At 43.6% G+C, this 24,822-nt stretch overlaps 1 protein-coding gene across 1 annotated transcript; it reads left to right on the plus strand.

Moving 5' to 3' along the window:
- Positions 1-11: 11 nt before the first annotated feature.
- Positions 12-23,038, plus strand: LOC145416640 (uncharacterized). Its single transcript, XM_080285575.1, has 4 exons — positions 12-60; positions 12,999-13,126; positions 19,574-19,770; positions 22,888-23,038. Exons 1-4 carry the CDS (start codon positions 12-14, stop codon positions 23,036-23,038), a joined length of 525 nt encoding a protein of 174 aa, XP_080141701.1.
- Positions 23,039-24,822: the final 1,784 nt, after the last annotated feature.

The following is a 24,822-nucleotide window of genomic DNA, read 5'->3' on the forward strand; positions in this document are numbered from 1 at the left end:
TGGCTGTCATTATGAGGAGAACTCTAGGACGATCCCACTCATCCACAGAGTCCGGGGCTTGTGAGGTCATCAGGCCGACGAAGATGCCAGTTTCCACACCGTTTATCAATGATGATATATCCCTGGTGTTTTTATGTGTAATACATGTCCTGTTAGGAAAAGAAGTAGGTTGACAAGATTGGCAACTGAGGTTAGGCTTCAGTTGCAAGGTTGAGACAAGTTTAGTATAGGAGTATGTGTTAGAATATGGTGGTTGGTAAGAGAGGGAGGTGGATAACGAGGTAAAGAAGTAAGGTGTGAGGGTAGTGTGTGTAAGGGAGGAAGGTGGTGGTGTGTCGTGGAAACAGGAGTCCTTACTGGGTAGGGACACAAATGCCTGGAAGTTCATTTGTCCAGGCCACCCCTCACAGCACGCGGCGTCAGGCGGTAGATTTATAGATGTTACAAAGAAACATAGTAGAATGAAAATACAGATAAACAGGTGAATAGACACATACATACAACGATGGATAGGGAAGTGTACAGACGTATAGACATATTTACAGATCCTGATATATACAGTATTTGTATATGCATAGATAAACAGATAGATAGATAGGTAAATAGATATAGATATGTAGGCACACACACACACACACACACACACACACACACACACACACACACACACACACACACACACACACACACACACACACACACACACACACACACACACACACACACACACAGTGAGCCATACCTTGGATTACAGACTTCTTGAAACTTCCAACCAAACCCCCTCTTCCACCCCACAAAAAAAGTAAAAAATAAAAAAAAAATGGGTAAAAAAATAAACAGGTAAAGGTGTGTGTGTTAGGCTGTGGTTGGCCTGGGAATTGTTGGGTATCGGGTGTACTGGCGGGAGGTGCTGGGTTCTGGATTTTACAGAGGAACGACTTTCTTTCGTGATATGTATGAGAAATACTGTTTACCTTTTTTAACCCGTTGAGTTGGGGTGAGGTCCTGTTTGATTTAACTTGCTGCTATACTCCCTTTACTGTAACTTGGCTTAAACAACGACAAGTGTGGCCATTGGTGTATCCTGCCTCACAGCACATCCTGCCACCGGCCACCCCAGGCTTATGTGGGGCTTGGCAAGGCTTCACGCTGGATCCCACCATATAACTTGGATCATTCATGTCTCCAGCTGGCTTATGGGCAAGAAGTAACAGCCGCTGCAGTGTGCACAGTTTCCTGCACCACCGTTGTTTATAGACTTTATTTTTCTTTGATATTATTGTTGTTTTCGTCATTCCTTATGAGGAATTTTTGTCCACTCTGGTTTTTACATATTTTCATTCTTCCATTTTCTCTTTTTTTGTTTTCTGAATATTTTTTATTTGTATATTCTGTATCGTATTTTTCTTCACTATTGTTGTACAGTTTCATATTAACTTCTTTTTTATTATTTTATGCCACTTGGGTTATGTATTTAGTTTCATTTTTTTAGTTTCGTTTCTTATTTTGTCGTGTTTTGGGTGTTGTTGTTGTTTATGTGGGTTGTTCATTGTCCTTTTTTAAGAATATCCATCACAGTGTCGAACTTCGTCAGTTGAGTAATTTGGGGGGATTAGTGATTTTTATTTTCCTTTTGTACAGTTTTTTTTTTTTTTTTTTTTTTTTTTTAAGGGGTAGCCTAATTAGTGTACTATATGTGTTTCATTTTTACACTTCATTAAGAAACATCACATTATGTTTTCCCTCCCTATTTATTCCCTTTCTTTGGTTTCTTCCTCCCTTTCTAACCATTTCTCATACTTTCCCTCACCTCTTTTCCCTCCCTCCCCTCCTCCCTTCCACTCTTTCCATCATTTCTTCATCCTTCTCTCTTACTTTTTCCATGCGTTTTTCTTTCTCCCTTCCACTCCCTCCCATTCTCTCCTTCTTTCTCAGGCCCTCTTTCATCCCTCTGTTCCCTTTCTTTTTCTCCATTCCTCCTTCCTTCTTCCTCTCAATTCCTTCCTCCCACATCCCTTCCTTCCATCCACATTCCTTCCCTCCATATCCCTCTTGTCCTCCCTTTCCCTTTTTCCTTCCCTCCTTCCCCTTCCTTCTGCCTCCCTCTCTCTGTCCCTTCTTTTATCTCCCTTTCCTCTCCTTCCGTTCTCTCTTCCCCAGTTTTTCTTTCTTTCCCTTCTTCTCTACCCTTTTTTCCCTCTCTCCCTACTTCTTTCTTTTACCCTCCCTCATTCCTTCTTTCTCTCTCTCTCCCCGCCTCTTTCCCTCCGTCTTTTCATAAATCTCTCTCTCTCTCTCTCTCTCTCTCTCTCTCTCTCTCTCTCTCTCTCTCTCTCTTTCACAACATATACAATAGCCCCATCTAACACAAATCCCTTTTATGAGTATGTGACCCCTATTCTGTGATTGTCGGAGGCGTAGCAGCTTTGTAGGATGGAGAGAGAGAGAGAGAGAGAGAGAGAGAGAGAGAGAGAGAATAAACGGTAAACACGTAACGATGTTTAAGCGAAGGAAACAGAGATCAAACAAATGGGTAGTTGAGGATTTAGAGAAAGTGAGAAAGATAGAGGAGAAAGAATAAAGAAAACGAGGGAGAGCAAAAGTTAAGGAGGGAAAGAGAACAGCAGTGGAAAAGAGGGAGAGGGAGGGGGGAGAAAGGAGAAAGAATGAGAGAAAATAAAAAGAAGTGAGAGGGGGATGAAAGTAAGAGACGAGGGAGATAAAAAATTGAGACAGAGGGAAACGAATGTAAAAAGTGGACACACACACACACACACACACACACACACACACACACACACACACACACACACACACACACACACACACACACACACACACACACACACACACACACACACACACACACACACACACACACACACACACACACACACACACACACACACACACACACAGTGGGACAGAACAGTGTGACAGGGAAAGGGACAGATAGATGCAAGAAAGGAAGGACAGAAAATTTTGACAGGAAAGAAGTCAGGCGCAATCTTTGTCAACATCTGCCCTGTCTCGTGTATCCCTTTCAGTACGAATACTTTTTTCTGCTTGCTAACGCCTAAATATTATTTTAAGCCTCTAGAATCTTCACGTATTTTCTCTGTTATCCTGCCACTTACAAACAACGTTATTACCGTTATGGTGGAAATTGATTGTTTAGGCCATTGTTGTTGCCTCGGGTTCATGTGACACGTGAACCCAGTGGACTGCAGGCTTAATAATCCCTTCTGCAGTCCACCATCCTCCTTTCGGGGGATAGGAAAGTAATTGGGGAATGTTTATATAACCAAGCCATTGAGCCGCTTGTTTATATCAGTGCCACCACAAGGTTTGCCTCTGCAGCACCACTTATTGCCCAGGAGTTAATTTAAAGCCGTATCGACCCCTTCAATCCCACAAGTGTCTCCTGACCTGATTAATGTCATATGAAAGTAGCAACACTATAATGACTAAGTAAAGCGGTACTACATTTGGGAACTTCAAGGCCCTTCGATTGATGCCCTTGATGTGGCATGGGAGGGTGATTTTATGTAGTATGATGTGATGCGGTGGTGTGGTGTGGTTTGGAAAGGTGGTGTGGTGAGTTGTGTGGTATGGTGAGTTGTGTGGTGTGGTTTGCTGTCCTGTGTTGTGACTTCGCTAAAATTGCTAAAGTGTACAGGAATGAAACACCTCGTTTCCGAAAATCGTTAGTATGAAGCAGATGAATAGGGCTGCTTCTAATGATGCTCCTTCATCTTAAAGTAGGTCATGGGAGTGAAGCAGATAAGCTGTGGATAGACCTTGTAGTGTATTGGTTACAATCTGTGTCCAACAATCTCTTCAGTGTAGTGGCATATTTTATTGTATTTATGATATCACCAAATGACTTTATTCAACTCCGGGGAGACCTGCGTAGATAATATATACATGCCGTAGAGAGAGAGAGAGGTGCCTGAGGTGACATAGGTTCCCCCACACAAGCACTGTTTGGTATAGTAAAACCGTTTTGGGATCTTCCTGTTGTGTGCATAGTACTGTAGGTCCTCTCTCTCACTCCTCTTCTGTACACACACACACTCTACAACTGCCCCTGGGAATGTAAGTACTCTGTGCTTTTAGTATTGCAAAATGGCCACATACTTTAGTAAAGCAAATTTGGAAAAGAAAAGAGATAAAGGTAGAAAGCAGGATGATGATTTCTACCAAGAACTGGTTGAAATGGAGACTCACAATAAATTGGTGGAGCGTGTACACAGACTGGAGATGGCTTTTCAAAATGAGATTGATGAAATAAAGAAGCAGATGCACTTGCAAAAGGAAGAAATAGAAAAACTAGGAAGGGAGGCCAACAAGAAAGACACAACCATAGATGAACTAACAGTGGAAGTGAGTACACTTAGGAGGAAAATGAGTGAAATGGCAAGTACAGTAGTCAACCACGAGAGTATTATGGAAGAGTTCAAAAATGATACAGAGACAATTAGGCAAGTAAGCAGTCTGATAGACCAGAGCAGTGATATTGAGGAGAAGATAACACAGGTGAATGAAGCTGTGCAAAGCTACAAAAATGATGTGGAAACCACGTATGCTGAAATGGTGAAAGTAAAGAAAGACTTAGAAACAAGGGTGGAAGAAAAAAGCATTAAAAAGGAAGTGAAAAGAATAATCCAAAACAATCCAAAGTTAGTCAGAGATTCAGTAAATATCAACAAATCTATAGTAATCACTGGTATAGAAGAGGAAGAAGTAAATAACAAGATCTCAAGAGACAAAAAGGAGCTGGCAAATGTAATGAGCTTATTGAAAGAAGTATCAGAGGAAATCTGTAGTAAGGACATAAAGGAACACAAAAGGTTAGGGAAATACGAGAAAAGCAAGTCAAGACCTCTAAAGGTAACCTTCCAGAGTGTAAACACCGTGGAGGAGATACTAAAAAATGCAAAGAATCTTATGGAAAAAGAGGAGTTCAAAAATGCATGGATAAAAAGATGCCTAACACAAGAGGAACTGGAATTACTGAAAGAAGAGGGAGGAAGCAAAAACAAAAAATGAGGGAAGATCAGAAGAGGAGAAGAATAATTTTTTTTTACAAAGTAATAGGATTGCTGGTACGAAAGTGGTACATAAACAGGAGGGAATAAAATGGAGGAAGGTAGTAGAACCATGTCATGACAAGTATATAAACAAGATGATAAAGTTGATGTACTCAAATGTGGATGGAATGGTAACTAAATTATTCGAGATGAATGATTATGTCAGAGAAAATGAACCACATATAATATGCCTAACTGAAACAAAATTAACACCAAGGATATCAAATGACATACTAAACTTAGAGGAATATAATATATGGAGAAGAGATAGGAACTTAAAAAAAGGAGGAGGAATTATAATATTAACTAAGAAAAATCTAAAAGTCAAAGAAATAGGACTAGATATACCCTCACAAGTAGAATTGATTGCAGTAGAGATCAATACATTTGAAGGGAAAGTAATTGTAGCCAATTTGTACATGCCACCCAGATCAAACACATGGGAAAGAGACGAATATGAGGACCTGGCAGAGAGTACAATTCAGAGTTTAAGATCATTATTACATAAAATAGAAGAGAAATCGGAAAGAATTATACTAACTGGAGATTTTAATACAAATATAAATTGGAATACTGTAGATATAATAAGCCAAGAAAGCTGTTGGGACTAAAAGCTCCTGGATCTCGTGCAAGAGCTTTTCCTAACGCAACATGCGAGGGAAACCACCAGAAAAATAGGACTAGATGTACCCTCAATGCTAGATCTCATATTTACTTGGCCAAAAAAATGATACTGACAGTTTAATATATCACCCTCCACTCAGCAAAAGCGACCATGCAGTACTAAATTGCAACTTCAGGATAGCATATGACATAGTTAACAGCAATGAAAGTTACAGAAAGAGCCTAAACTATAAAAAGGGAAATTATCACGACCTAAAGAAGTATTTCTTAGAAATTGATTGGGAAAATGAGCTTATAGGACAAGATTTAAATGCTGTATATAAAAAATTCTGTGAATTTTATGAAATAGGAGTCCAGAAGTACATCCCACAGCACAAAGAAGCAGAAAAGAAAAATAAATGGTTCAATACAGAATGTAAAAAATCAAAAGAAAGAAGAGATTTGTTGTGGAATAGATACAGAAGACACAATAGTGAAAGGGCATATAATAATTACAAACAGGCATGAAACGATTATACAAGAATAAGGAGGGAAGCCCAAAAACAGAGTGAGGAGGATATCATAAATAAAAGTAGTGATCAACCGAAGCTATTTTACAGCTACATCAGAAGCAAAACCAAAGTAAAAGATAAAATACAATCCATTACGGACGAGGGAATCACCTATACACAAGAGAAGGATAATTGTGAAGCACTAAATAAGAATTTCCAATCAGTTTTTACAGAAGAAAAAAAATTTGAGAGGGACTATGTGGAACATGCATGCCCACATATACTACCAGATATACAAATATCAGAAAAAGTAATACAGGAGGAGTTAAGTAAATTAGACAGAGGAAAAGCAAATGGTCCTGATGAGATTTCATGTTGGGTGCTACGAGAATGTGCATAGGAGTTAAGTAAACCATTATTTTTAATTTTCAAGAAATCCTTGAGTCAAGGTAAACTACCTGATATTTGGAAGAAAGAAAACATTGTCCCCTTATTCAAGAAAGGGAATAGACAAAATCCACTCAACTACCGACCAGTATCACTGACCAGTGTTGTAAGCAAGGTATTAGAAAAGCTTATAAGAAAAGCTTGGGTAAATCATCTAGAAGCACACAATATGATAACAGAAAGACAGTTTGGTTTCAGAAAAGGAAAATCATGTGTTACTAATCTGTTGAGCTACTGTGACAGAGTAACAGACACAATACAGGAAAGAGAAGGATGGGTGGACAGTATCTATTTAGATTTCAAGAAAGCATTTGACACAGTACCACACCAAACAGTCTATCTATCTATCTATTGCCAGACGCCTCAATCCCGTTTGGGGTGGCCACAAACAAATCGCCTCCAAGTCGCCCTGTCCCCCGCCATTTCACTACCCTGCTCCCAACTCACACCCCCCTCTCTCATATACCTCTCCACCCCATCCCTCCATCTCATCCTCGGTCTCCCCCTCCCTCTTCCACCCTCCACCTCACTCACATACACTCTCTTCGTCAGTCTTTCACCCTCCATCCTCTCCACATGGCCAAACCACCTCAGTGTGTTCCTCACAACGCTTCCTATCACATCCACATCAACACCACAACGCTCCTTTATATCCTCATTCGTCAGCCTGTCTCTCCACGTGACTCCACAAGCTCCTCTTAAATAACTCATTTCCACTGCTCTCACTCTTGACTTGTGTCCTTCCAACAACGTCCAAGCTTCACTTCCGTACGTTAGAGTTGGTATCACAATACTGTCATGTAGTAACTTTTACTTCCATGCTCACTTCCCTGTTTCTTATCACTGCTTTCAAGGAACCAGCAACCTTTCTTCCCTGCTGTACCCTTTCAAGCACTTCACCCTCCAAACCTCCATCCTTACTCATCACACTACCCAAATACTTAAACGTACTCACATTTTCCAATTCCTCACCATCCAACCTCGCTATACATTCACTGACTTCACCTCTCTCAAAGACCATCACTTTACTCTTCCCTACATTCACCTTTAGGTTCCGTTTCTTACACACTCTCTCAAACTCATCCACCAAGCCTTGTAGCTCCCCTTCATCTTCACTCAACAACACAGTATCATCTGCAAACAACAGTACAGGGAGTTTCCAAACACTATCCTCTCTCACCAGGGCCACTCCAACATCCACTACCCTACTCATCATGGAAAGAAGTGACTAGTGGAGTACCACATGGCTCAGTGCTGGCACCAATCATATTTTTAGTGTATATAAATGATATAGACAGTAACACTGGAAATGAAAGCTATCTAAATATGTTTGCAAATGATGCAAAAATACAAAGGAGAATTACTAACACAGACTCTTGTAAAGAGCTACAAGAAGAATTAAATAAATTTCATGAATGGAGTAATACATGGCAAATGGAATTCAATGTGGACAAATGTCATGTAATCAAGTTTGGTAAAAGTGGAAAAAGACCTGATTGGGATTATACGTTAGGAAATAAAACCCTACACACATCAGAAAGAGAGAAGGCCCTAGGTGTGGTTATCGATAGCAGACTATCTCCGGCTGACCACATCAGTGAGAAGGTACGGAACATGTGTACACTGCTTGCAAATATGCGAATAGCATTCACATACGTAAATGAAGACATGCTAAGAAGGATAATAACATCATTCATCAGACCAATCCTGGAGTATGCATCAGTAGTCTGGAGTCCTCATCTCAAAAAACACATAGACAAGATTGAAAAAGTTCAAAGGGCCTCTACAAGTTGGGTACCAAGTTTAAGGGATCTAAGCTATGAAGAAAGACTAAATAAACTGAATTTACCAACACTACAGGAGAGAAGGAAAAGAGGTGACATGATAATGCTATATAAATGCATATCAGGGAAGGAGAAAATAGACGTAAATGATTACTTAACCTATGGGGAAGCATCAGCAAGAGGACACTGCAAAAAACTGCATAAGAAGAGAGGTGATAAAGACGTAAGGAAATTCAGTTTCCCAAACAGAGCAATTGATCAGTGGAATGCACTACCGAATGAAATAGTAAGTGCCAAAACAATTCACAAATTTAAGGATATGTACGATAAATATGGTTTAAGACACGGGACAGTACGAGCTTGACTCATTCCTGTAAAGATACAATTAGGTAAGAACACACACACACACACACACACACACACACACACACACACACACACACACACACACACACACACACACACACACACACACACACACACACACACACACACATGGGGAGGGGCAGTGAGACAAATAGAGACATGGTGTTTGTATGTGTGTGTGTGTGTGTGTGTGTGTGTGTGTGTGTGTAGTCAGGTGTCAAAGGTAAACAAAGTGCTTCTCCATCGTGTATACCCCATGGACTTCAACCCAGTCTACATAACCTGCCACAGATCTGAGCAGCAAGACAGGAGGCGACTTACCCACGCCGTGTGTGTGTGTGTGTGTGTGTGTGTGTGTGTGTGTGTGTGTGTGTGTGTGTGTCCCTCTCTCTCTCTCTCTCTCGTCCGGTGTCAAGGAAGCGTGACTCTCCTCTCTGCCTTTGTATTAAGGGCTTCCTCACCAACATCTCTTTGGGGGGCGGCGGGAGAGACCTGCCTTGTGTGTGTTTGTGTGTGTATGAGAGAGAGAGAGAGAGAGAGGATGGACACACACACACACTAACCATCCCACCCCTCTCTCATCCCACCCCAGTCCCTCACAACTCATCATGTCAAGATAGGAACAAGGACTAAGAAAGTTTGCCCGACAGAGCTCAAGGGAAAACGAGAAAAAACAACAGCAGAAAACGGGTGAGGGTGTGGCCTTTGCATCTCCTGGACAAAAATTGTGCTGAGTAATTAGGCACGTCAGGACCAGCAGGCTTTTATAATGCCCGACTGAGGGAGAAAGAGAGGAAAGGAAGGAGGGAGAAGAGGAGTTAAAAGAGGAGGGGGAAAGATGGAAAGAAAAGTGGAGTGGGAGGGAGAGATGGAGAGAAGAGAGGAGAAAAGAGGATGAAAGACGTTGGGGGAAATAAGAGAGATTGAGGAAGGGGCGAAGGAGTAAAAGGTTAGGAGAGATCTTTTTGTGATGTGTGAGTGTGAGAGAGAGAAAAGGGGAGAAGGAGAGAGATGGTGTTCAGAGAGGGTGAAGAGAAACTAGAGGATGAGGGATGAATGGATTGAAGAAGGAAGAGAGGAGAGGGAGGTAGGTAAGGGGTGAAGAGAGGAAAGGAACGTCAAGACCAGCAGGCTTTTATAATGGGTCGCTGATGGAGGAAGGGAGGAAAGGGAGTGAGAAAGAAGGTAAGAAAAGAGGAGGGACAGGAAGGAGGAGAGAGGATAAAGACGTGAGGGAAGAGGAAATGCTGAGAGAGAGAGAGAGAGAGAGAGAGAGAGAGAGAGAGAGAGAGAGAGAGAGAGGGGTTGATGCGAGAGTTGATGACATTGCCTACATCCTTGCCCATTTCCACTCTCTTGCACTCGAGTTTTAGTGCCATTATCTTGATTTATCTTCCATCATCATCATCATCATCTTCATTATCATCATTATCATGAGTATTACTTGTATTCTTCTTCGTCATATTATTATTATTATTATTATTATTATTATTATTATTATGATGATGATGATGATGATGATGGTTATTATTATTATTGGTATTATCATCATCATTACCACCATTACTACACTCATGTTATATCCACACCATCTTCAGCATCCCAAAGTTTTAGTCACTGAATTTTTAACCAGAAGTTCCTCTCACGTAAATAACAAAGACGAAAGAATCCACACTCACCAAAAACATACACCAGAAGAATGTGAGTTTAGGGAAATAATGGAGGATACGAGTCTACACCCCACCCCACCCCATCCCACCCCCTACCCACCCATTTCCCACCCATACCAATTCGCTATCCCTCCCTTAGAGGAAAATACGCCCATACTTCCCTTCCCCATCTCCCCACCCTTAAAATGTGCCTCTCTTCCCCATCCCCCCAAAAGAGGAGACCACCGTGCCCCCACCCACCATCCACCCACTTCCTGTGCTGTAGAAAACACGGCAACTACACGTCTTTGCCTCTTCCCCACCCCCAACTCGTCCCCCATTCCCCCATTAAAAGATGTGCACCCCATCATTTCCCGCCACCCTTTCCTCATGTCCTCTTAGAAGATTCGTTTCTGCCCACCTGCCTCGCGTGTTAATTTTCCACTGTAAACACAGTCATTAGAGGCGCTGCACAAAGGTGCCACAGTATAAGAATGACGTAGAAAGAGTAGTGTTTTAACAGACCAGGTGAAGCTGAAGGCTGTACGGTGGGGCTTAGGCGTCGGATGCAGAGTTTTTGCCAGATTCCTTTACCTGCGTTTTTGGTATGATTTGTACATACAGAATCGTTGTGTCTTTTAGTGAGGAGGCTGCCTAGTCCTTCCTATGTATTAGTTTAGTAACTTTTCAGACCTCAGGAGGGTTCTTAGTGATAAAATCGTCTGGCTTTAGTCAGAGCAACGGAGATAAGACATCCCTCAAGGTTTAAGACTCCAAAGCTCATACAGTAGTTAATATTGTGGTGTTTAACTGCACCAGTGTGTATGAGGTCCTTTGCCACGTTGCTTGCTGGGTAGCGTGCTTGTCTCGCCATCTTCCTGTGACTCAAGTCTAGGGTTTGATGCTCGTAAGTGTGGGACATTTAAACTGTGTGGTGGCAGCGATGCCTTTCATGTGCTTGTATATGTTCACACCTTGTTGTTGATACAGGTGACATGATTATTCACACTCACACACACACTAGCACTTCTGCCTCACTTACATCACTCTCACTACAGCCACCCTCTCCACATTCGTACGGTACTTAGCCAGCATGAGAAGGGATGGATTCTGGTTACCACTTTCCCTCCGAGAAGAATGTTTCGTGTGGCATTTAAGTAATGTTGATACGGCGAATATGTACATACCAGATTAATTAATACATGGTTGGTGTTACCCTGGACAGCAGGATGGCGGCGGAGACGAGTAAACAACATCATTCATTTATGTAGCAAGTCTACCCAACTACCAGAATTGTGTTTATTGTGAAGATATTATAGGTACAGCCCGACTTGGACCCCCTTCAGATATTGCAGAGAAGTGATAGGAAAACACACACACACACACACACACACACACACACACACACACACACACACACACACACACACACACACACACACACACACACACACACACACACAACAGTCATCATTATAGGTAGTCTTTTTCATGTGCTCAGTTTTTGCCTGCACTAAACATCGGTAATCACAAAGTATTGAACTGTTATGGATTAAAAGGGGCTGGGGTTATGTTTGGTATTTGAGAGAGAGAGAGAGAGAGAGAGAGAGAGTGTGCAAACAAGAACAAAGTGAGAGGGAGTGTAAAGTTACGGGAGGGAGAGAGAGAAATTGGTTGGGGAGTGAGCGAGGGGAATACAGGTCAGAATGAAAGAGAGAGAGAGGGAGAGTAAATTGAGTTAGAGAAAATTGGGAAACACCTTGACAATCAATGGAGGAGGAGGTTGACAGTGTAGAAGACGGAAGGAAGAGGAAGAGAGCTGAAGGAAGAGAGTGGATGAGGAGATGGAGGAGGAAGAGAGGAATAGAAGGAAGAGAGAGAGAGAGAGTAAGGGCAAGTAAATCCTGTGGTGGGTAACCTCTCAATTTTCATTTCATTGATTTCCAAATGCTCGGAGGGAATATCGTGTGTGTGTGTGTGTGTGTGTGTGTGTGTGTGTGTGTGTGTGTGTGTGTGTGTGTGTGTGTGTGTGTGTGTGTGTGTGTGTGTGTGTGTGTGTGTGTGTGTGGTTTATGTGATTGCATGTGTGTGGTTGTCTGTCTGGTGTGTGTTTTTTTATTTGTTTGTGTGCTTGTGTTTGTATTCGTCTTTGTATATGAGTGTACTATTACATATCGCATATATATGTGTGTAGTCGTGCATGTTTGTGTGTGTATGGTGTGTGAATGTGTATTTGTATGTCCGTATTTGTATCTTTACGTGATTGCATGTATAATTGTGTGTTTATTATGTACGTGTGATTATATGTGTATATATGTGTGTACTGTATATGGTTGTACCAGTATGTGTATTTGTATATTTGCGTGATTGTATTATATTTTTGTGTTCAAGTACGTACTTGTGTGTAGGTGGTGGGTGTATGTTTATTATTATTATTATTATTATTATTATTATTATTATTATAGCACTGCAACTAAGCATCATGTGACTTGTGTACACACCTTTATCTTGACAGTTAATTAACGGTGTGTGTCGTGCCTACAGGTGCTGTGTTGGGGCAGGAGTACCAACCTGGGCAGCTGGGTGGAGAAGCTGGCAGTGTGTTGGACAGTGAGGATAACGCACTGTTTACCTCCAGTGATGACCTACACACCTTTACCGGCACAACACAGGTGGGTCATACAAAGATGCAAAGGTAAAGGTAGATAGATAGAGAGGTAGATAGTGTTGGACAGTGAAGATAACGAATAGTTTACAGTAACATATGATCCACACACCTTAACCCGCAGTAGACAGTGAGTGAGTGATAGATGGATAGTTAGATAGATACAGTAGATAGAGATATTTACACAGCCAGGCATACTCAAAGAACAAAAGAACAGTGTTTGTAACTAAGTGATCCAGCCTTCATACCAACATAAATATTCGGACACTAATTCCAGAAGCTTTCAACATAGATTGATAGACAGATATAGATTGATAAATAGATAGATAGTGCTGGAAGGTCATGCTAAGCCTCTCTTCCCCTTCAGTGCTGAGTTCAGCGGATAGGCCACAGCCACAGCCGTCTGACCTCTTAAATCCCCAGGCGACAAAAGCTTCCTCCTGAAACAGTTTATACTCGTATTTCAAAATCAGTTTTTTCCAACAATGACCGGGTGTGGACAGAATGAGTTGAATTATGAACGCCGGGGAGTTTGGGGTGAAGTTGACTCCTGCCATATTGCCATATTAGGGTTTGGTGCTAGTTCTTCCTTATTCCTTCCTGCCAAACCATTTATTTTATTTATTTATTTAAATACGAGAGACTAATTTCTTCAGTAGGAGAGGCTTTCCAAAGATGTATAAGAGTGTCCTGTGATGGCAAGGATACACCAACACAAGACATGATGGCACACAAGGGACTGAATTCGTGTGAGTGTTTAGGGTAACAAGCAGAAGGCCCAGCGGAGTTCATACCTGTAGGAGAGGAAGCAGTCGAGTGAGAGACTGTGTGGGCGGGGATGGGCGGGGCAATAGAGGCGGGAGTGGGCGGAGCAGGGATGGTAGGGGCGGAGAGATAAGGAAAAGGGAGTGGCAAGCCAAACCGGAGAGTAGTTATAGTAGTTGCTGTTGTTATTGTTGTTGTTGTATCCCCAGGTTCATCTGAAACGTAAACCCGATGGACCACAGGCTTAAATTGTCCTTCTCGTGCATTCCACCATTCTCCTTTGGGGTAAAGTGGCTGAGGGAGGTTTGTCTAGCCAGGCAGTATAGCCACCTGGTTATATCGGTGCCACCACATGAAGGCGTCCCTCTCCAGCATCACTATGGGGAGGGATGGCGATTCAAAGGGGGTATTAAAGGGGTGTTGTGGGTTGAACTTGGTGGGGGATAGGAGAGGCAGGGATGGGCGGGGCTAGGTGGGGTTGGTGTGGGCGGGATTGGTGGGGCTGCTGTGGAAGGGCGGGGCATTGTAGGTGGGGATAGACGACAGTGGTGAAGGTTGTGAGATGGGAAGAGGCAAGGGTGGGATGGTGTGGGATGGAAAGGAAAGTAGAAGAAAAAAGAAGTGAAAGAACAAGTTGTAATGTGTTAGTGTGAGTGGAAAGAAAAGGGAGAGGAAGGAGAGATGTAGGTGGAGAGGAAAGAGAGGGAGAGGTGGGAAGGAGGCTGGTGGGCTAGGGGTGGGGAGGGGTGGGCACAAATGGGCAGGAGAGGGAAGGGCTAAAGAAATGTAATGGGTATTATAAGTCTGGCTAGTAGCAGAGGTGGTTGGGGAGGCTGGGGACGGGGATAGGCTTGAGAAGGGTGGAGTTTGTGGGAAGGAGAAAAGAAAGGAAGAGCGAAAGTTGTTAGGGGAGAGAGTGGTGGATGGCGTAAGATGAGACAGGCGGTAGGCGAGGATGAGCAGAGCTCGAAAAGGCGGGGATAAACCTGTGGGGGGGGGTAGTAATGGGGGTGAAGATTTGAATAGGCGGGGCTAGAAAGGGTGGAGCTGAGGAGGCGATTAAATGGTCCAAGAGGGAAGGGTACTGTGGAAAGGAGGAGAGAAGGAAAGTGGACTGGGAGAACTTCTGGGAGGGGATGGAGATGGGGAAGGTTGGGGAGAGGTTAGGATAAGACGGGGCTGGGTAGGATGTGGTGGGTGGCTGTGGGGCGGCGGGCGTGGATGTGTGGAGCTCGCAGTGATATGGGTGGGGATGAACTGGAGAGAGTGTGGAGGAAAGGGGACGGTGGAGAGGAGGGGCAGGCGGTGTAAGTGAGGTTAGGATGAGCGGGACTGGTTGGGAGGTGGGTGAGGATGGAAGGACAGCAGGAAATGGAGGGAGGTATACTGAAGAAATGCGTTGGGTGGAGCTGGTAGGGGAGAGGACGAGGTTACACAGTGATGGGGAGAGGCTGAACGTGGTAGGGGAAGGCTGGAGGGGGCGAAGAGGGACGGAAGTGTTAGGAGAAGGGGTGGGGAGGGGTGGATGGAAGAGAAGGGTGGGGAGGGGTGGATAGAAGAGAAGGGGTGGAAAAGGGTGGAGGGGGAAGGAGGAGAAGTGGAGGTCGAGAGTGGGAAGTGGAGGGGAGAGGAGGAGAGTGGCGGTGAAAAAATATGTGGGAGGGTTTACTGTAGGTATGTGCGGGAAGGGGACGGGGATGGGAGGGAGGAGAGGGAGGGAGGGGTGGGGAAAGAAGGAAGGGGAATGTCGGAATAAGTGAGGGAGGGGACAGGAGGGCGAAACTGGGGAGGGGAAAGAGTGGCGGGGTATAGAGGTGTGGGAGGGTTTAGCTATGAACAGGAGGGGTGGGGAGGTAGGGAGAGTGGATGGGAAATGGAGGAATGTAGGAAAGGACTGAAAAAAAAGGTGGGAAGTGTGTGAAGAGGTGTAGGAACGGTGTGGAGAGGATGTGGGTGGACCAAACAGATCCTGTGGGTGGAGTCCTGCGTTGCCCCGGCCAGTGAGAGCGCACCCAGTGAGAAGGGCGACTTTATTGAGTGGAGTGCAGTGAAGTGGGCGGGCTGAGGCGGGTGGGGTCTGGGGGTGGAGGCACGACGTCTGGGTGGAGGTGGAGAGGCTGTCGGGCAGGGTGGAAGAGGTGGAGTAGTTGGAGTACTGGGCGGAGTGTGGGGGGGATGGAGTAGGAAGAGGGTGAATTTGGAAGCAGTTTTTTTGGAAGGGTGAAGTGGATGAGGTGTGTGAATTGGGGAAGGTATTTAGTGAGGGGGGGGGTGAGTTGGGGGGAGGGTAGTCAAATGGTGGGTGACAGAGTGACTTGGAGGCGTTTTGTCTGCGGCCACCCTTTGCGGGATTAGGGCGTCGGGCTATAGATAGATAGATAGATAGATTTAGTGAGGTGGAAAGGTGGAACAAGTGGAATGTGATGGAAACTACTCGTAGGAGTGAAAGTGACATTTCAGGGTGGTTGAACGGTATCTGGGTGGATGTGGAAAGGCTGTTGGGCAGGGTGGAAGAGGTCGAGTTGGTGGAAAAACTGTTGGGTAGAGTGTGGAAGGAGTAAAGTAGAGGAAGGAGATTTTTGAGAGGAGGAAGTAAGCTGGGGGAGGAAATTGATACAATGCAGGTGGTTGGTTGGTTGAAGGGTGTCTGGGTGGAGATGGGGAGGCTATTGGGCCAGGTGGAAGAGATGGAGGATGTGGACTGAGTTGCAAGAGATGGAGACGCTGGCAAGGTCCCGGAAGTGGAGTTTGGGTGGACATTGGGTGGTGTGAAATGGATTAGGTGTCATCTTAGGGTAAGCCAGGTTGGGATGATTTTAATCTATAGTATAAGATGGATTTCTGTGGGTGGAATCGCGGCGAGGCTTTTGGGCTGGGTGGAATAGGGCAGAAGAAGTGGTAAAGGCCTGGGAAGGTGGCTGAAATGGGAGAGGGGGGGGGATGTGGTGGATGGTGGATTTGGAAAGAAATTTATGGGTGAGGTGAAGCGTGTGAGATGTGGAATTTTGTGAGGTGGAGGGAGTATAGTATGTGGAATTCGATGTGGAGTGGCGATGGGGAGGAGTTTATGGAGTGGAGTGTGGTGGTTGGGGGTGGGGTGGAGGAGGTGGAGATGGAAAGGCCACTTGAAAAGCTGTTGATCAGGTACAGGAAGCGGAAATAAAATAGAGAGTGGAATAAGGAGGGACGTTTGGTCTGGCTGGAGGAGGTGAGCTGCAATAGGCGTTTTTTTTTTTTTTTTTTAAGTGGAAGGGATGGAGTGTGTAGAATTGCGTGCGGAGAGAAGGTGGGTGAAGTATGGGGTTGAGTAAGGGGTGGAGTTACAAATGCAGTTGCAGAGAGAGAGAGAGAGAGATGGGGTCCTTCAGCTGCGAGGTACACGAGCTAACCATGAATCGATCTCGGGTTCTGTCAGTTGCCAGGCACACGAGCTAACCACTGCAGCACCGCTTTCCGCACCAAGGTATATTTAGTGGCAATATTGACGGGTGGGAATCACGTCAGGCAAATTACCGGACTTGGCGGGAAGTTATGTGGACGTATATCAGCGTTCGACCCGGGTATCGAACCGTCTATACTGAATTAGGTGCTTTTACGTGCGTTTGATTCATTATGGGTACTGGGTGGAGAGAGAGAGAGAGAGAGAGAGAGAGAGAGAGAGAGAGAGAGAGACTATGTACTGTGGAAGTTGCTGTTGTTTGATGTGGAAGAGTTGTTCAAAGGTCTTTACTGCTGCTGTGAATATTGTTAGTACTGCTTCGTGCATTACTTCCAAAAATGGTGGTGGTGATGATGATAAATAATTAATGATGATGTTTATCATCCCCGTCATATCCCCTCCCCCTTTTTTTTTTTAATAGACCCTCCCTTGCTCCATTTCTTTTGCTGGAAATTAGTGGCGATATGATCAAAAGATGATGATGATGACATAGTGTAGGCCTACCTACTCTAATGCATTTATATAATTTGTTTCTGGCTCTAAGTGTACTGTATAGGTAGAAATTGAGAGTTGGTATGATGATGGTGATAATGATGATGATATTAAACAGATATAAAGAACATAAAACAGAATATAAATCCCTTCACTATGATAAAATCTTACATCTTCTATACACGATTAGACGGTTGTATTTAGTTTAGTTGACACCCTTGGAACTGGAGAGAGACATTCTTCATTAACACCTTCACTACAATACCTTCGTCACTTTAACGACCTAGAACTGTTGTCTTTCCGTCTATAATGCTGTGTTGCAATAATAGGTTAACACTAGAATGATACTAGTCACAAAGAAGTGCTAGGGAAGGATGCACATCCATGGCATTGTCTGTTTCTTCCTCTGACCTACGTCAAACTAAGCTGCAAAGGAACGAAAACCTTGGTCAAGTTAAGGTGAAAGAACTATAGATGAAATCCTAATCTTGATACGATGGTCTGGTAGTGGCAAGAATTAATAAAGCACATCATCATAATGGAAGAGTTAAGGTGTAATATGAGAGGTAAATAACTTAGAAAGAGGTGTTTAGGAACCATTGTGTCCACGTCCCTGTGCCTGTCATACGAGTACTTCCTCATCATATGTTTGTAATGTTATTTGTTATTGCCTGTACATTATCAGGTTAGTTAATTTCTGTGCCTGTCATACTTCCTCGTCATATGTTTGTAATGTTATTTGTTATTGCCTGTACATTATCAGGTTAGTTAATTTCTGTGCCTGTCATACTTCCTCGTCATATGTTTGTAATGTTATTTGTTATTGCCTGTACATTATCAGGTTAGTTAATTTCTGTGCCTGTCATACTTCCTCGTCATATGTTTGTAATGTTATTTGTTATTGCCTGTACATATCAGGTTAGTTAATTTCTGTCACATATACTCGTTTCATCCCAACTTAACCAAAATTTTCGTCCTTTTGAGGTTATTCCACGTAGCTCAGTGGGAAAAGACAGTGCTACGGCTCTTCATAATTTCCGCAGAACTTCTTCGTGATTAGCATCATATTCTAGAGTTGAATCTATTGTTGCAACTCGGCATTCAAGTTGGGAAAATGACAGTTTTGGATCAAGTAAGTGTAAAAAGAGTATAGTCAGGTAGCTTAAGTCATGCAGGTTACAAGTATTTGCTGCACTGAACTTACCCTGGTAAATAAATTGGTGGGTTACTCTGAGCTAAATGAAATAATCCGAGGTTGTAATGTAATGCAAAGCCCATATTTACTGATCAAAATGTTAAGTAATTGGCGTAACCCCCTCAATCCGGTGACGTGTTTTTGTATTTTATTCTTGCATCCACGAGACGATTTTATTCAGTTTAGGACAAACCTCTGGTAGTGATGGGGTTAATGAAGATTATTTCTGACTCCATCAGTTCAAGAAATCTCTCACTAGCTAAATAAACTTGTCTGGAAATAAGACGAATCAAATGAAAAGTACGTCACGTCAGCTGTTTCAGTACAAGGATACTTTAATTTTATATTATTTGTTATTATTTAACCCTTCTTCTTCATCATCTTGCCACAGGAGTCGCCAGAGGATAACCGTAACATGAAATAATCTAAGGTTACCTGTAATAAAATGGAAAGTCTATATTTCCTGGTCAGATTGTTAGGTAAATTGTTTAATCGATTCACTGCGAGGAAACATGTTCTTTATATTTGCTATTATTTAACCCTTGTTTTTCCCCTTGGCACAGGATAGGTCAGAGGATAACCGCAGCGGCAGCGGTGGGGGTCACAGTGGTCGGCGACGGCACAACGGAGGCGGGGGACGTGGGCCGCAGCAGGACTGCAACAACGGGGACATTGCCGTGTGTGTGAAGCTGCTGGAGGTACTCACAAATAAGGACCTGGGCTTTGCTGCCACCATCCACGAGCTCAACACAATGTGCCCGTGAGTTTGTATTCTTACTTTTGTGGTGGAAGAGGGGTTGACTGTAAGTGGAAGAGGAGTATACTTGAGGTGCATGACGAGTAGACTTTGGTGGAAGAGAAGTAGACTTGAGGTGTAAGAGAGCAAAAGTTTTGGTGGAAAGGGGGCATAGTTTGGGTGGAGGAATAGAATTGTGATGAAAGAGGTGAATAATTGAGGTGGAAGAGAGGTATCAGGTACAACAGGACTGCAGCAACGGGGGCATTACCATGTGTGTGAAGTTGCTTGGGGTCTTCACAGATAAGAACCTCAGTTTTGTGACGACCATTGATTGGCTCTGTAGAATGTGTCTGTGAGTTTATATCATTTGGTTCTTGGGGTGAAAGAAGGGTGGAGTTTGATGGAGGAAATATGAACTTTGGGTTCGAAAGTTCTCTTCTAAGCTGTATGAAACTGACTGGATATAGTAAGAGTAAAATCAAAATTTCTCCTAATGAAGAGGTTTGTGAAGGCTGTATGCAACCCCTTCAGTTCATAAAGTTTACCAAGACTGGAGGTAACAGAAATAAAATATAAATGGCATTACTCTGTTGAAGGGATTAATGAAGCCTGTGTCTAACTCCCCCAATTACGAAAGCCTTAAATGACTAAAAGTGACTGTGGAAATAGCAAGAGTGAAATGAGCTTCGAGTGGTAATAACTACTGGTATTATTATTACTAGTAGTAGTAGTAGGTGTAGTAGTAGTAGTAATAGTAGTAGTACTGGTGGTAATTGTTGTTGTTGCCGTTGCTGTTGTTGGAACAACAGGTTCATCTAAAACGTGAACACAGTTGACTGCAGGGTAAAGTTGCCCTGCTCCTGCCGTCCACCATCGTCTTTTCGGAGGCTAGGGAGGGAGGTGAGGGAAGTATAACCAGGCAGAGGAGGCGACCAGTTACATCAGTGCCACCGCGAGAAGGCGTGCCTCTCCAGCAGCCATTCTCGTAGTAAAGGGGTTTAGCGGCCGAGTGACCCAGAGTTTAGCTGTTTCATCGATCCGCGTCCAGTGTGGGGGACCTGCTGGTGCAGTGGTTAGCACACCCACCTCGCAACTGAAACAACCAGAGTTCGGTTCTGCTGCCGGTCAGACTGGTGGACGCAGTTAGTTTCCTCCTTGTCCCTATTCACCCAACAGTACATTTGGAACCTGGATGTCAGCTGACTAGTGCGGGTCGTGTTCTGAGGGAAGATTGGGACTCAGCACAAACTGATGGTCTGCCGTAACGACCCTCGTGCAGTCGATAGGCATAAACCTAAGACTGGGTATTACCAACTGTTCCTCGTGTACGGTATAGTTCGTTCACTTTAACCTGGCCGAGATTTTCGTTCTTTTGCAGCCTATTATACGTAGCTCAGTTACAGCATAGATTTTTTTTTTTTTTTTTTTTTTTTTTTTTTTGCGTTCGACTTTGGGCATAGGCTTCACAGCCTGCTATCAAGGCCTAGCAGTCATCCTACATACCATACATCTCTACATGTCACTATATATTTACACCCTTTCCTCAGCACTACTTCGTGACTAGCATTATATTCCGTTGTTAATCTCGCATTACTACTGCATATTCAAGATGGAGGTATGGTAATTGTACGCCGAGTTAAAGTTAGTATAGTTGCAGCAAATGTTTGAACTACCCACCTGACCACTTCATTGCCATGACGTCTTTTTCATTCTATTTTTGCTGTATCCAGACGATTTTATTCAGTTTTGGAAAGACTTTTCAGACTAGAGATGTTAAATATATCCATCAGTAATCCCTCACTGCTATACTCCTTTTATACTAACTTGGCCTAAAATTGCCATCTCTCCATCTTGAATGCTGTTGTGTAACAATAGAGTAACACAAGTATATGATGACAGTCATGAAGAAGTGCTATGGAAAGTATGTAGACCTGCAGCACTGGCATTTTTCAGTCACCGAGCTACAAAAGGATATAAATCTGAACCAAGTTAAGGTGAAAAACCTATAGGATGCTCGTGTTAGCTGAATGGAATCGCGCGATAGAAGTAAGAATAAAACAAAATACGACATCCTTGGATGATGATGTTGTTGATGATGATGATGATGATGATGATGATGATGAGGAGGAGGAGGAGGAGGAGGAGGAGTAGGAGGAAGAGGAGGAGGAGGAGGAGGAGATATTCTGCATGTGAAATGAAGCCATCACTGTTTATTGATGATGATGATGATGAGGAGGAGGAGGAGGAGAAGGACGAGGAGATAATCTGCATATGAAATGAAATTTTTCCCTACCATGAGAGTGTTTTCATATTAGTGTTATAATCACCTGACGAATATATTTAGGCTATCTTTAGAGAGATTTCTGGAGGGGGAGGGATTAGATAACAGCCTAAGGAGCTCCGGTGACTCAGTCTGTAGCATGATGCCCTTTCAGTCTGCTTTTAGTCTGAGGTTGGAACCCAAGCCGTGGCTGGCATTTAAGTGGTTGTTGGTATATTTCATTTACTTTAACCTGACCAAATTTTCATCTTTTGTAGCTTGTTTCACATAGCTCAGTGGCAGAAAGACAATGCTGTGGCTTTCCATCCTTTTGCTGTCACTTCTTCCTGCCTAGCATCGTATTCAAGTGATAATCTATTGTTATAACTCAGCACTCAAGATGGAGGGATGGCAGTTTTAGGACAGGTTGAATGAACAGTATGGTATGTCCTTTTATATACTTGCATATATTCGCACATGGACTTTGACACGCATCACCCTCGTGCCGTCGATACGCGCTGGTCTGATTCTCCTTCATCGTCAGGATGCTGTTGGAAGGTGTTCACTGCATCGATAACTACACCCGTCTTTACTTTACTCAGAATCATCAACACTTTAATGCCTAACACAATATCATTTAACCTAACATCATTTACCATAACCTAAACTAACCTAACCAAACCCAGTCTAACCTAACCTACCCCAGCCTAACATAGCCTAACCTGACCTACTCTTTCGTTTTAGGCCATGATGACGATTATGTTTGTTGATGAGGATAGTAGAGATGAAGAATATGATGATGATGGTGATAAGTGGAGGTAAAGCATATGATGATGATGATGAACCTAACTTCACTCTGTCCTTGTCTCCTTGGTCAGGGTGTTGTTGGAAGGTCTTCAGTGCATCGACAGCTACACCCGTCGTTGCCTGACGCAGAAGCACCGAGAGTACTTCAACAAGCTATACGCTGGCACCATTAGGGTTATCAAGGACCTGTGTAACACCAGAGGACACTATCAGGAAGGTTAGTGCACTGTATGATGATGATGATGATGATGATGATAGTTGACGCAGAAGCACCGAGAGTTCTTCAGCAAGCTATACGCTGGCACCATTAGGGTTATCAAGGACCTGTGTAACACCAGAGGACACTATCAGGAAGGTTAGTGCAACACATTGTTGTTTAAACCCGGTCAAGCCTGGCCCAGCAGACCCGTCGGCAGCAGGTAAGCAACTGTCCCTATGAGATCGTCCCACAGGTTCCCTACACCGTTGTTTTTATGTTTATATGTTAGTGTGCCATGTGCTGTGCAGTGCTGCATTATGTGTGTTATGTTGTGTGGACCTGTTCCACAAGTGGGGCACGTGTCATCTGTGATACCACCCAACCCAAATCGAAGCTGGTAGCTGAAGAGGGCTGGGTGGTGTCTTGATGTGTCTCTGTCGTATAATGACAGGAGTGTTATGTGTTGGCGCAGGCTGCTTGTCATGTCATTCTCTAACATGGAGGCGATGAGGAGATGCAAAGGGTGGAGAGGTGGAGTGGAGTTGGAATGAAATGGAGTTGAAGAATGTTGTTACTGTTGTGACGGAGTTGGAAGGAAATGACGGGGAAGAATGTTGTTACTGTTGTGACGGAGTTGGAAGGAAATGGAGTTGAAGAATGTTGTTACTGTTGTGACGGAGTTGGAAGGAAATGGCGGGGAAGAATGTTGTTACTGTTGTGACGGAGTTGGAAGGAAATGGAGTTGAAGAATGTTGTTACTGTTGTGACGGAGTTGGAAGGAAATGGCGGGGAAGAATGTTGTTACTGTTATTAGTCTCAGATTCATTTGGACGTGAACTCTGTGGATTCCAGGCTGAAGATGCCCTCATCCTACAGTCCACCATTCCCGTTTTGGGGGACTAGGGAGGGAGCTGAGGGACATGTATATAATTGGTCAGACGAGCTGGCTGGTTATATCAGGTTGTCACCAAGTGAAGGCGTCCCTCCAGCACCGGGGAAGTATGTCAGGGTAATACGGCTAATAGTTGAAGTGGAGGATAATTATTCGTGGTCGAATTATGGGCTGATTGGTTTTACTATTTTTTTTTTCTTAGGTCAGTTATGGTATAAACGAGAGCAGTGGAGAGAGGAACATGGGGGTTACGTGGAAACAGACTTATGGGGAAGTGAAGGAGCGTTGTGGAGTTGATGTGAATGTGATTGAAAGCGTTGGGAGAACTTTGAGATTGTTTAGCCATGTGGAGAGGATGGGAAATGAGAGACTGACTAGGAGAGTGTGTGAATGAGTCGTAGGGGGGAGGGGGAGACCGAGTGAGATGGAGGGATGCGGTGGCGAGGTAATGTGAGAGGAGATGTGTGTTGGAGAGAGGGTAGTCATATGGTAGTTGACAAAGTGATACGGAGGCGATTCGTTTGTGGCCTTCCCTAATGGAATTGGAATATCTGGTGATACATAGATAGGAAGATGGAAGATGGATAGTGGAAGAGTTTATTTAAGGACAGCATTGTGGTGGTAGAAGGTGATGCCAGGGCAAAGTTTGGGCTGGAGGAATGGGAGTTTCAGGTTGAAGAAGGCAAAGAAACTGGGTGGTAATCTCGTTCCCTTGGGAACGTTCGTAACACCTCTTCCTAAGCAATTTATTTTGCTTATTACACCTCAGAATTCTCTTATATATTAGTGATGCAAACTGTTTGGACAATAGGAAGATAATCATAGCATACAAGAGACTTATAAAGTGTAATATGCAAAATAACTCGGTAAAAATAAGTGTTAGGAAGTGTGGTATGGTAAGGGTAACACTGGGCT

This window comes from Coenobita brevimanus, chromosome 107 (assembly GCF_032717465.1).
Source record: "Coenobita brevimanus isolate Jiangsu-jjx chromosome 107, ASM3271746v2, whole genome shotgun sequence".
Classification (NCBI taxonomy): domain Eukaryota; kingdom Metazoa; phylum Arthropoda; class Malacostraca; order Decapoda; family Coenobitidae; genus Coenobita; species Coenobita brevimanus.

What these genes read in the sequence shown, in the direction of transcription:
- LOC145416640 (XM_080285575.1), top strand. Translation starts at nt 12, where the DNA reads ATGAGGAGAACTCTAGGACGATCCCACTCATCCACAGAGTCCGGGGCT. An exon ending in ATCCACAGAGTCCGGGGCTT is followed by an intron (nt 61 to 12,998) that starts GTGAGGTCATCA and finishes TCGTGCCTACAG; the next exon opens with GTGCTGTGTTGGGGCAGGAG. An exon ending in GAGCTCAACACAATGTGCCC is followed by an intron (nt 19,771 to 22,887) that starts GTGAGTTTGTAT and finishes CTCCTTGGTCAG; the next exon opens with GGTGTTGTTGGAAGGTCTTC.